The 11,087-nt window shown below is 44.6% G+C and overlaps 1 protein-coding gene across 2 annotated transcripts; it reads right to left on the bottom strand.

The window, feature by feature from the left end:
• Window positions 1–228: 228 nt before the first annotated feature.
• Window positions 229–10,943, bottom strand: LOC137522811 (ferritin heavy chain B-like). 2 transcript variants are annotated; one of them, XM_068242905.1, is made up of 4 exons: window positions 10,709–10,943; window positions 6,386–6,532; window positions 4,728–4,853; window positions 229–517 (listed from the first exon to the last, which is right to left on the bottom strand). In XM_068242905.1, the coding sequence occupies exons 1-4, from the start codon at window positions 10,808–10,810 to the stop codon at window positions 362–364; spliced, it is 531 nt and encodes a 176-aa protein (XP_068099006.1). In that variant the 5' UTR covers window positions 10,811–10,943; the 3' UTR covers window positions 229–361. The 2 variants fall into 2 exon arrangements, with proteins under 2 accessions (XP_068099006.1, XP_068099007.1); XM_068242906.1 differs by lacking the exon at window positions 10,709–10,943 and adding an exon at window positions 7,755–7,843.
• Window positions 10,944–11,087: the final 144 nt, after the last annotated feature.

The following is an 11,087-nucleotide window of genomic DNA, read 5'->3' as shown; positions in this document are numbered from 1 at the left end:
TTCATTATATCATAAGTTTTTTATTTTTAACTTCAGTGTCACTTTAACCCCCCTCTTTCAAAGGTTACCTTACTCTAACCTATCTCCCGATTCACTGTATATCCTAACCGAATCTTCACTTATCAGTATCCCTACCCTAACCTACTCCTAAAAACCCACCTACTTCCTGTGATTACAAAAATGTTCGCATATGACTTATACTCCCAACAAAGTAACACAAGGAAACGATTTGTAATGCAGTTCTTTAATTTACTTTTATTAGGCAGCAACAGCGTTTTATCTATCGTACTAGAAGACACAATTCTGGTGATGTCACTTCCTTGCTGTTCCTGGCCTCAGCATGATGCAGCCTACTCTGGACTTAGCTGCACTCCTCCAAGCTGTGCTTGTCAAACAGGTACTCTCCCAATCCGTTCTGGGGCACACCCACACGTTTCAGGTTGGTAATGTGGTCTCCAATCTTCTTCATGTGGTTTACATGTTTCCGCAGCTGTTCGCGCTCCAGGAAATCACAGAGCTATGGGTGACAGAGTAATAATAATGATAATGTTGTATATAGACAGTGAAGGAAAGCTCTTGAACAAAGACACAAGCAGGAATAATAAGACATAAATACATGCTTCAGTAGAGGTGGAAAGGGTTAGAATATCTTTCTTAATTTTGAAGAGTCCCTAAATTTGGGTTCTAATGACCATTGTCTCCAGGAAGAGGAGATGACAGGACACTGAGAAACATTTACTGAGGAAGCAAGGCTGTACTGGAAGGTTTAATGGATGGCTTTACTTGGCAGTCTTATGGGGATTTGTTGCTAATTTTATTCTGAGTGCATTCTGCCTAATTATATTATTTAGGGGACATACCTGCAGATTTTTTTCATTTGGGAGACAGTCCTTCCTATCTTACTTGGAGGACATACTTTCTAATTATGTTATTTGTAATGTAGCCCCCTATTTATCGTTTGTCCAAGTTTCCTTTTTATTTAAAACTGGCTTCGAGGAAATCATAATCATGGAAAACAACAGATCAATAAAAAACTGACCGTAGTTCTACCCCTTCTCTACTTCATTCAACTCTAACAAAACAGGTTTTAGCGGGGCTATGTTTTAGAGTGAACAAACCACACTTCACATTAATAGATGACACAAATCAGATATATTTGTGTCTGGCTCTTTAACTTTGTATCCAGCATGATGCTGAATCTCCACTAAATCAGTTTCTGCATACATATTTTGGATTTTGCAGCCACTTTCCCATAGCTGCACAGTACATTAGATGGATGTTTATAATTGTAGGCATGGACTAGGCTGGAGCTACAACTAATTCTACTTGCACATGACATGAGGAAGTGGCAGCCACACCACGAAACATGTGGCAGTAAAATGTTCCACTTACCACTAGCAACATGATTCTACCCAATAGTAGTTTGGAACTTTAAGCACTCTTTCTGTAGGCTGCAGCTGTCTGGTCAGCTGCGTACGCAAACTCTTTTGGTCAACTGGAAAACTAGGTGGGCTATTGGCAATAGAACTTGCTTTCTGGTACCTGTCAAGCTATATCTCCAAATTGTCTTTCCCAGGAATTAATAATAAACTCTCAGTCAAGCCTCTGACTCATGCCTCGTCCACATGCTAGATGGTTCCCGGCTGAGGCCGTCTTTGCTGAGAAGCTAGCATATGTACGGCCACGTCGGCCAACCCTCTGCGACACATCCACAAGAGATCCAGGCCCATATGCAGAGCCGGGACAAGGTCCTCCAGCACCCAAGGCTGAGACACCAAAGTGCGCCCCTCCATCCCTCCACCCCAGCTGTCACACACTGATTGCTATTAGACTAAGAGGCACCCCAGGGCCCCCAACACCTTAATATCTAGTTATCTGGCTTGCAGTCACTGCCATGTATCCCCTTTTCTTATTTCTCTCTGCTTCAAACACAATTAGGAATGACAGCTGAATGAATTGTGCGCCCCCTCCTACACTGCGCCCTGAGGCTGGAGCCTCTCCAGCCTATGCCTCGGCCCGGCCCGGCCCTGCCCATATGCAAATCACTTTTTCTCCTAGGTGATAATTTCACATATTGGGCTTGATTCACTAAACTGTGATAACTCAAATATCGCACCTTATCAACTATATCAAACCTTATCAAAGATATCACGACTTAGCAAAGTTAACACACGTTATCAGAGTAGCATAGCGAGCGCTACGAACCCGCAGGGGCTCAGAGCAGGAAGAGTGTCATTGCCAATTAGCAGGCATAAGTTCGTAGCGCTTGCTAGGCTACTCTGATAAGGCATGTTAACTCTGATAAGGCGTGTTAACTTTGACAAGGTGTGATATCATTGATAAGGTGTGATATTTGAGTTATCACGGTGTAGGGAATCAAGCCCCTTGTCATAAAATGCCCTTTAAATATCAGCAAGCAAGAAAATACTCCAAATTTAGGGCTGGTTCACATGGGCTTCTGCTGAGCTTCTGCTCAGTGTCTCGTTCAAACACTGTGTTTTGGTTTTTTTTTTCAAGAATGCCAGCGTTTAACAGCTAAGCTTAGCCTTTGAAGGCTTTTAATGGCTTTCAGAAGAGCGTTTGGGGTTTTGTATAAAGTATAGGGAAATGCCAGCTTTTATGGGCTTCAGTGGCTTTTGCTGGCCTTCAAATGCCTTCTAGAAGCTGCATGTTGCTTTCGAGATAAGACGAGACGTCGGGATCAACTGCCAGGCTTCCATGAAAGCCTGCAAAGGCTTGTATTAAATGCTCCCATTCACTTGCATGGGACGGCAGTAAATCCCTAAAAACGTTACTTTTAAAACTCCACGATTAATGCCTGCAAAAGTTTTGTGTGAACCAGCTATTAAAACAGTGGTGTAGGAATCGCCATAGCAATGGCTATGGGGCCTTGCGCGGCTACGCCACAAGGTCCTGGGAGCTTTTTTTTTAAAATTACCCATATACTGTCCTATATGATATGCCCATATGATGTCCCTCATGCGCGCTGTCTCCACTGCCGCTCAACTCCACAGTTCCAGGCGCCGACAAGCATCATCGTTGCCACAGAAGCAGAACACAGAAGCTGAGCCAATGTGCTATATGCGGCTGGCTTCTGTGTTCTGTTGCTATGGGAACAGTGACGCTACTGTGGCGTCGGAACTACAGAGAAGATGGAGCAGCTGGGGACAGCATGCGTGTGTAGAGGGTGAGGTGCGGCTGTCAGGCGGCATTGATGGAGTTTCTGAGGTTGGCGGAGGAAAGGACTGGTGGCACTGGGCGGCATATTGCACTGAAGTCAAGGAGACCAGGAGACACAGAGTGTGCGGTCAGGAGCTGCAGTCAGAAGATATAAGTTATGTGCAGGGCAGAGACAGTAGCTACAGCCTGGATGGCACAGGCTCACCTCCGTCAGTCTGCATCTCAATTATTATTACTACTATTATTTAGTATTTGCATCATGTTCCACAGTGCTGTACAGAGTAGAAAAGACAAATAACATTTATATTGCGCTTTTCTCCTGGCGGACTCAAAGCGCCAGAGCTGCAGCCACTAGGACACGCTCTATAGGCAGTAGCAATGTTAGGGAGACTTGCCTAAGGTCTCCTACTGAATAGGTGCTGGCTTACTGAACAGGCAGAGCCGAGATTCGAAAACTGGTCTCCTATGTCAGAGGCAGAGCCCTTAACCAGTACACCATCCAGCCACTGAGTATATTGTCTTGTCTCTAACTGTCCCTCATAGGAGCTCACAATCTAATCTCTACCATACTCATATGTATATGTATGTATCTGTAGTGTAAGTATCATAGTCTAGGGCCAATTTAGTTGGAAGCCATATAAATTCATTGTATTTTTTTGGGATGTGGGAGGAAACTGTAATGCCCAGGGGAAACCCACACAGGTGTAGTGTGCTGTCTAGTCAACCAGCTGCAATGCACGGGGGGTTCATGAAAAAAAATGCTATGTGGCCCAGTCATTTCTAGCTACGCCCCTGCCTTAAAAGTACCTTTTCACCCACTTGTGGGTATTTTTTCAATTGTAAAGTGCTTAAAGGGAACCTAAAGCGAGGCTGCCATATTCATTTCCTGTTAAACAAAACCAGTTGCCAGGCTGTCCTGCTGATCTCTTTGGCTGCAGTTGTGTCTGAATCACACACCTGAAACAAGCATGCAGCTAATCCAGTCAGATTTCAGTCAGAGCACCTGATGTACATGCTTGTTCAGGTTCAATGGATACAAGTATTAAAGGCAGAGGATCAGCGGTACAGCCAGGCAATATGCATTGTTTTAAAGAAAATAAATATAGCAGCATCTATATCCCTCTTGCTGTAGGTTCCCTTTAAAAGCTATTTTAAGGAGAATATGAAAATGATCTCCTAGGAGATAACTCAGGAGCAAAAGTTCATTGCATATAGGCCCCAAAGTGCAGGATCATCTCAGGCCAAAACGTTGTTCTCCCCCTTACAACTCACACATTGCCCCTCCTCTCTACTCCATAACAACAGGACGTGTCGCTAGCCTACAGCACTTGGCCATGAGCCATTACCAAAGGGATACAGTCGCAATCACTGCGGGCCACAGTAACAGCGGAAGTGTTGGCACCTTTACTCTTCACAGTCTATGAATTACATTTTCATGCTTGTCTTTTTGTCTAAAGAGAACTTCCAGTGGTCACCAGTTGCCACTGGGCCAGTTTTATTAAACAGGTCCATTATTGCTTTGTTTTTCTATATTTTGTGATACTCACATAGGGATCTTTTCTGTCTGTGGCCATGTTGTGCAGTTCCAAAAGAGCCTGATTAACGTTCTTCTCCAACGTCAGAGCGGTCTGCATGGCGTCCAAGGTGCTTCCCCAATTGTCACTGTCAGGTCTCTGGGGAGGTTAAGAACAGTGGAATGTTATAATATTAATACAAATAATAAAATAAGGTATTACCCAATCCCTCAAGCAATACAAAATGCTGGCAACTTGTGTTGAGGCTGAAGCTAGGACATGGAGTCAAAAGAACACATGGCGGGTACAAGTGTAACTTCACCATAGGATATTTATTACCAGGAGATAATGTAATCAGAGGAGCCCAAAGGGGTAGGTAGGGTGAGCACTTCCCAACTGGAGCCTCCTCTGATTACACCATCTGCTGACAATAAATATCTTATGGTGAAGTTACACCTGTGCCCGCCAGGTGTTCTTTGACTCCATGCTGGATGTGTTGTTTTGGTAGAAGCACAGTGTTTGTACAACCTAAGTGAAGTTGTGTGGTACGGACTGGTTCCTTATGCTGAGCGCTGGTCACCTTTACTCACTCTACATTTGAAGCTAGGACGCTCCTAGACCAGAAGGTCTCTAACTTTCCAGAGTAAAACCTCTAATAAGAGTACCTGCAGGGGCGTAACTAGAGGGGAGCAGCCTCTGCACCTGCAGGGAGGCCCAGAGCTGTAAGGAGGCCCCAACTACTACTTCACTGCCTCCAATACAGGAGTCCATTCTTCAGTTTGGGTGTTTTTGTGACTACATTCGTTATGGGTGTAAGGATTATGATTAGGTATGCTCAAATCCGAATCCAGGTGAAACCCGGATAGTCCCCCGGTTGTATGTGGGCATTGGGAAGCCTCCCCGTGGCGCTCCTGGATAGTGCTAATGTGGCATGAACTAATTCCCGCAGGTCGACCGCTTTGCGGTATTTGTTTTTTGACCCTGCATAGTTTGGCGTGCGAAAGCAAATGCATATTTGCATGAGCATTGCCTCATGAATAGCCAATTGAGCCAGATTTGCAGAGCCAGACTTGCTAGGCTTAAAACTTGGTGTTAGAGCACGCATACATTTTCCTTAGGTAAGCTATCCGGATTTCACCCAGTAAACCTGTGCTGTGTGTGCGGGGGGGGGGTGTCAAGCTTACCTGTCTGACGTCTTCTTCGGTCCGACCCTCGGCGCCTCCCACGATGCCGTCCACGCGCATCACGTGACTACAAACACTTCCTCCTTCAACCCGGAAGGAGGAAGTGTTTGTACTCACGTGACTGCCGCGTGGAACGCATCGTGGGAGGCGCCGAGGGACGGACCAAAGAAGACGTAAGACAGGTAAGCTTGATCCCCCAGCCCACCCCACACAGGTATCAGGGTGGGATAGCAACTATCCGGATTCACCCGGATTCGGATTTAAGCATCCCTAATTATGATGTCACTACTTGTACTTGTTTTATGTCCCTTGCAAAATGGGCGCCCAGGTTGTGAGGGCCACCAAGGGAAAAGGTGTGAACATTGGGGGGCTCCATCAAAGGTTTGCAGGGGGGCCCCATGATTTGTAGACGCCACGGAGTACTGGAATATAATGACAGACTATAAGATTCTTCTACTTTATGAGACACTTTAGTGTCACATGACCTTAGCCTGCCTTTCTCCTCACCTTGATATCCTGAAGAATGATACGCCCACCACGCTTGTTCTGACACTTCAGGAAGTTCTCAGCATCTTCTCTCTGCTCCTCGCTTAGTTTCTTGAAGAACTCGTACACATGATGAAGTGCCACATCGTCACGGTCAAAATAGAATGCCTAAAAACAATGAAGACCAGAGGGTCATAAATATCCATAGTACACCCAATTCTCTTTATATATAACATGCTAGCATTAAATAAAGATTTTTGATAAGTATAAAAAACCTTAATATCATCCAGTAAGATTTACTTTATGACATTTTACATACACATATGATACTAAGTATAATTTTGCCATCTTAAAACAGGACACAATTGAAGGTCATCACTTCTGATATGTGTAAAAATCAAGACCATGATGCACCACTTCAGGATAGTGAGATGACCCATGTAAATCATTCCTTTCTGTCCTTTTGGGCCAAGCATGAAGCCAGCAGTAAGCAACTTTTTTTTTCCTGGTGGTGACTCTAGAATACTTATTCTCTGTCACAAATGGCACTCTTCAGAGCCCCAACAAGTCCCCATAGTCAAATGGAAAACTAACTATTGACTCAACTACCAAGTTCCTCCTTCCCTGATAGCTGCCTAGCTTGGTTATTAAAAATGCCACAGCATGGAAGGAACCATGTTGATTACTGGCACGCAAAGCTAGAGGGTTTCTTTCCTTTAATTCCCTTAGTTGAAAACATGCCCCCTCCCTTTTTGTTTTTGTATATAGATACCCAAGTTTATCCAGATCGCTTTGTGCAGGGTACACACTTGCTAGAATTGTGCACATTTTCCAACACACGGCAAAATGTGCACAGCTTCATGTGTGCCCAATACAAAACAATAGCACTTGCACGTCATTTGTTGTTTAGGGATCAGTCAAGACCTTTCGTTAAACGTTGCTGTGGGATAACTGTATGGACTCCAGATTTCTACATGAGACAATCGAGGATGACGGCCTCCATGGAATCTAGCGTCTTTAGGTTTCTTTCACCAGGTCGGTAATTGCCTATCTACTAATTAGATTACAATGGGAGAAAAAAAAATCGCAGCACTGAAATATGGTTTTAGCAATTATTTAGTAAGTGTGGAATTTTATTTGAATGCCTTGAACCCACTGAGCGAATTTCTGTGTGTTTGCTAAAATACGTGCTTTTTTCAATTCACAAGTGTACACATTTCACTACAGAATTCCAGCGTTCTCACCAATGCATTGTGATGCTTTGAGTTTTATAACCATGCTAGCTATCGTTATAGCATTAAAATACAAGCACAGTTAAAAAAAAAATAACCAAAAAAAAAGCACATCAACGCAAAGCAAACTGCGAAAGCTGCTGGTTTGTATTACTCACAAATGCATATTGCAGTAGGTACATGGTCTATTCTCTATGCTGACACTGTTTCTAAGCAACCCCTCAGGGGAGCTATCGCTTCCACATGACATACTGTTGCTCCCTCCCACATGTTTTCTCTCATGCAAGGTCCAGCTGCAAAGGATGTAAAGTTACATAGAAACACTAGATATAATGCATGAGATGATCGTTAGTAAGGCCTAGTACATACACACCACACAATATTACTGCAGATCCCAATCTGGGGGGAAAAAATATGCAGCCTACTGACTGCCAGCGACCGACACCACACTCAAAATCCATCTGTTTCTCTATCAGAAGCAGATGGAACATGCTGGAATATGTAAAATAAAATACTGGATATCATTCTGTGTGTATGTCTTCAAATCATTTTCAATCAATATCCAAATCGGAAAAACCATTGGAAATCTTGTCCTAATTTGAAACAATCGCATACGTGTGTACGCTAGCTTTCTTCTATATCCAGTCGATGTCAGATCTGAATATCAATCTAATCACTCACTTTAATAAGATCCAGAAGGAAGAGAATCTCCCGCGCTACCCTCTCACTCAGTATGGGCTGTGATGGTTTCCAAGGTGCTGCTCCTGGTTGCTGGGTGGTGCCAGTGACCTGAGTAAAGTGGTGAAAGAGACAAGAGCGCTCCTTTGGTGCCGTGCCTAACCGTCAATAAAACGCTAAGCCACCGCTTACAAACCTCCCCTTTGCCTGATCAGAACGCAGAGTCTGTGCTAGGGTAGCCGTATAATAGGCTTATCAATTCCGTAGCCCCTGACTCAAAAACCAAGGAGCGTGGCCTGGTACGGAGACTACTTAGCAGTGGAAATAGCCAATGGACAGAGGGTCTGATTGCGGAGAACGCATTATAATTTCCACCCCTAACAATCCCTCTCTTATTGAGTTGCGTGCCTTCTATTTAACAACAGATGGCGCTGGAATTCCATCGCCCACAGATGTATCGATTCTCTCCCCTAATTAACATCAGTGATAAGCCAGTCACCCACCATTAAGTGGCCTGTTTTATCATTATTATAGATATTGAGCCCCTTCGTACAGACATGGAGTCTGTCGCTGATCTAAAAGATGTTTATGGTTTTAAATTGTTTTAACAGTTTATTGTTGGGAATTGGTTCCCAAATAAAATTAGCATTCATCAATAAGGTCGGCGAATAGCCGATGAGTTTTTAATCTATAGAGGGCGGAATCCGCCGTTCACTGGGAGTGTCATGAGCAGTCACTCCCCCTGTCCTTCCCACACTGGGCAGCATAAGATAGAGCCGTATACGCCGTCACGTCACCTGACGAAGGCGTGGTTAGCGCCGAAACGCGTCGTGACGTCAGACGGCTCCAGCGTGAACAAGCCCCGCCCACCGAATCCAGCTCCGCGTCGGGAGACACCGCACCTGTCGTTTTGGCCAAACACAGGGTAGGAGAGGACGGCTGGCAGGCCTGTGATGCGCTCTTGTTTTTAACACACTGTAAGTGTAATTTGTATGCGTGAAATTTTAAAGTAAAGAAAAGTAATACACCAAAGGAGCGCTCTTGTCTCTTTCACCACTTTAATAAGATCTTAAGCGAAAATTGTGTGGTGTGTACCAGGCTTAAAGGTTTTGGGTGAGTTCCTACAATGTCACTAATGACCTGCAGTGTTAGATAAAGACTGACCGCTATTGTTGTCCTCCTGCTCTGTCTCCTTCCTACATTCATGATAGAACAGAAAAGTCTGTTTGAAAGTAGCTGAGCAGGAGTTTAACTACAAAATATGGCCCCCCCAAGCTAAACTTCGGTGGTCCCTTCCAATGTACACCCCCCTTTTCTGGTCTCCCTTTGGTGACCCTCACAGCATGGAGACCCATCTTGCCAGGGTCATGAAACAAGTGATCTTCATACCTATAAGAAACGTGGCCACAAAAACATCTGATCGGCTGGTGGAAGGACCCCTGTAGGGAAGGGAAGTCATTGGGGGACCCTCACAGCTCTGGGCCCCTCTGTGGTTACCGGTACTTCTCCCCTATAGTAGCTGAGTACTAATGGTTATCTGAGATGACACTATTAAAGTGTACCGGAAATGGGGGATACAAAAAAATGATACATACCTGGGGCTTCCTCCAGCCTCCTTCGGGATGATCGCTCCCTTGCTAGTAGTATAGAGGTAGTACAGCGCAGGCGCAGAACGCTCCCGTTGATGGGAGCGTGGGGGGAGCACGCATGTGTAGTGCACCCCGACTAGAGGTATTACCAGGCCGAATAGCGGAGGATCCAGGCGAGGGAGCGATTAGCCTGAAGGAGGCTGGAGGAAGCCCCAGGTATGTATATTTTTTTTGTATCCCCCCGTCTCACATTTCCTTTAAAGGACCTCTGTCGCGAAAATCTTAAAAGTTAAAATACATGTTAACATATACAGGTAAGAAGAACGTTTCTTCCGGAGGTAAATAAGCCATAAATTGCTTTTCTCCTATGTTGCTGTCACTTACAGTAAGTAGTAGAAATCTGACATTACAGACAGGTTTTGGACTAGCCCGTCTTCTCATGGGGGTTCTTAGGGTTTTCTTTATTTTTAAAAGCACTTAGTGAATGGCAGTTGCTCCGTCCAACTGCCAAAAAAGTGTGCAGCGAGCAGGGAGGCTGGCCAGCATCTTTGTATAAATCTTTTTTAGGAAATGCCTTTATAAAGAATAAAGGCCATGCTGAGAATCCCCCATCAAGAGATGGACTAACCCAAAACCTGTCGTTAATGTCACATTTATTCTACCTACTGTAAGTGACAGCAACATAGGAGAAAGGTCATTTAGGGCTCATATTATTCTGGAAGAGATGTACTTCTTATCTGTATGCGTTTTAAATTTTAAGATTTTCGCGACAGTTCCTCTTTAAGTGTTTTGCAAACAATGTTATTATGGTAATGTATTGCATGTATGAAGAGGCTGAGACTCACCATGGACTGGTAGGTGTAGGATGCGTACATCTTCAGGTTCACCACACGGTTGACAGCTGCTTCGCAGTCATGGCTGTAGTTCTGGCGCACTTGGGAGTTCATCTTGCCCAGTCGTTAGATGGAAGAAGATGGATAGGCTGAATATGAAGGCTGATCTGCCTGCCAGAGGGTTCCGTTCAATCACTGTTGAAGCAAGAACTGTTTCTGACTCTGGCTTCCCATTCACTGCAGAGCCTTATATACAGTATAGTGTGTGCAGCCCCAGCGGCTGCTGTCACACCTCAGTCCCCAATCAATGCCTGCTATTTCTGCTGAGTCATTTAGGGCCTCCCAGCCACATCCTACTAGCTTCAAACAATACCCCAGCAGGTAGAATTTT

This window comes from Hyperolius riggenbachi, chromosome 6, assembly GCF_040937935.1.
Source record: "Hyperolius riggenbachi isolate aHypRig1 chromosome 6, aHypRig1.pri, whole genome shotgun sequence".
In the NCBI taxonomy this organism is placed as follows: Eukaryota; Metazoa; Chordata; class Amphibia; order Anura; family Hyperoliidae; genus Hyperolius; species Hyperolius riggenbachi.
This window is presented reverse-complemented; position numbering and strand designations above follow the sequence as displayed.

Coding starts and splice junctions, on each gene's coding strand:
- LOC137522811 (XM_068242905.1), bottom strand. CDS start 10,810: ATGAACTCCCAAGTGCGCCAGAACTACAGCCATGACTGCGAAGCAGCT. Junction 6,533..10,708: donor CCTACACCTACCAGTCCATG/GTGAGTCTCAGC, acceptor CATTGTTTTTAG/GCATTCTATTTTGACCGTGA. Junction 518..4,727: donor CAGACAGAAAAGATCCCTAT/GTGAGTATCACA, acceptor TGTCACCCATAG/CTCTGTGATTTCCTGGAGCG.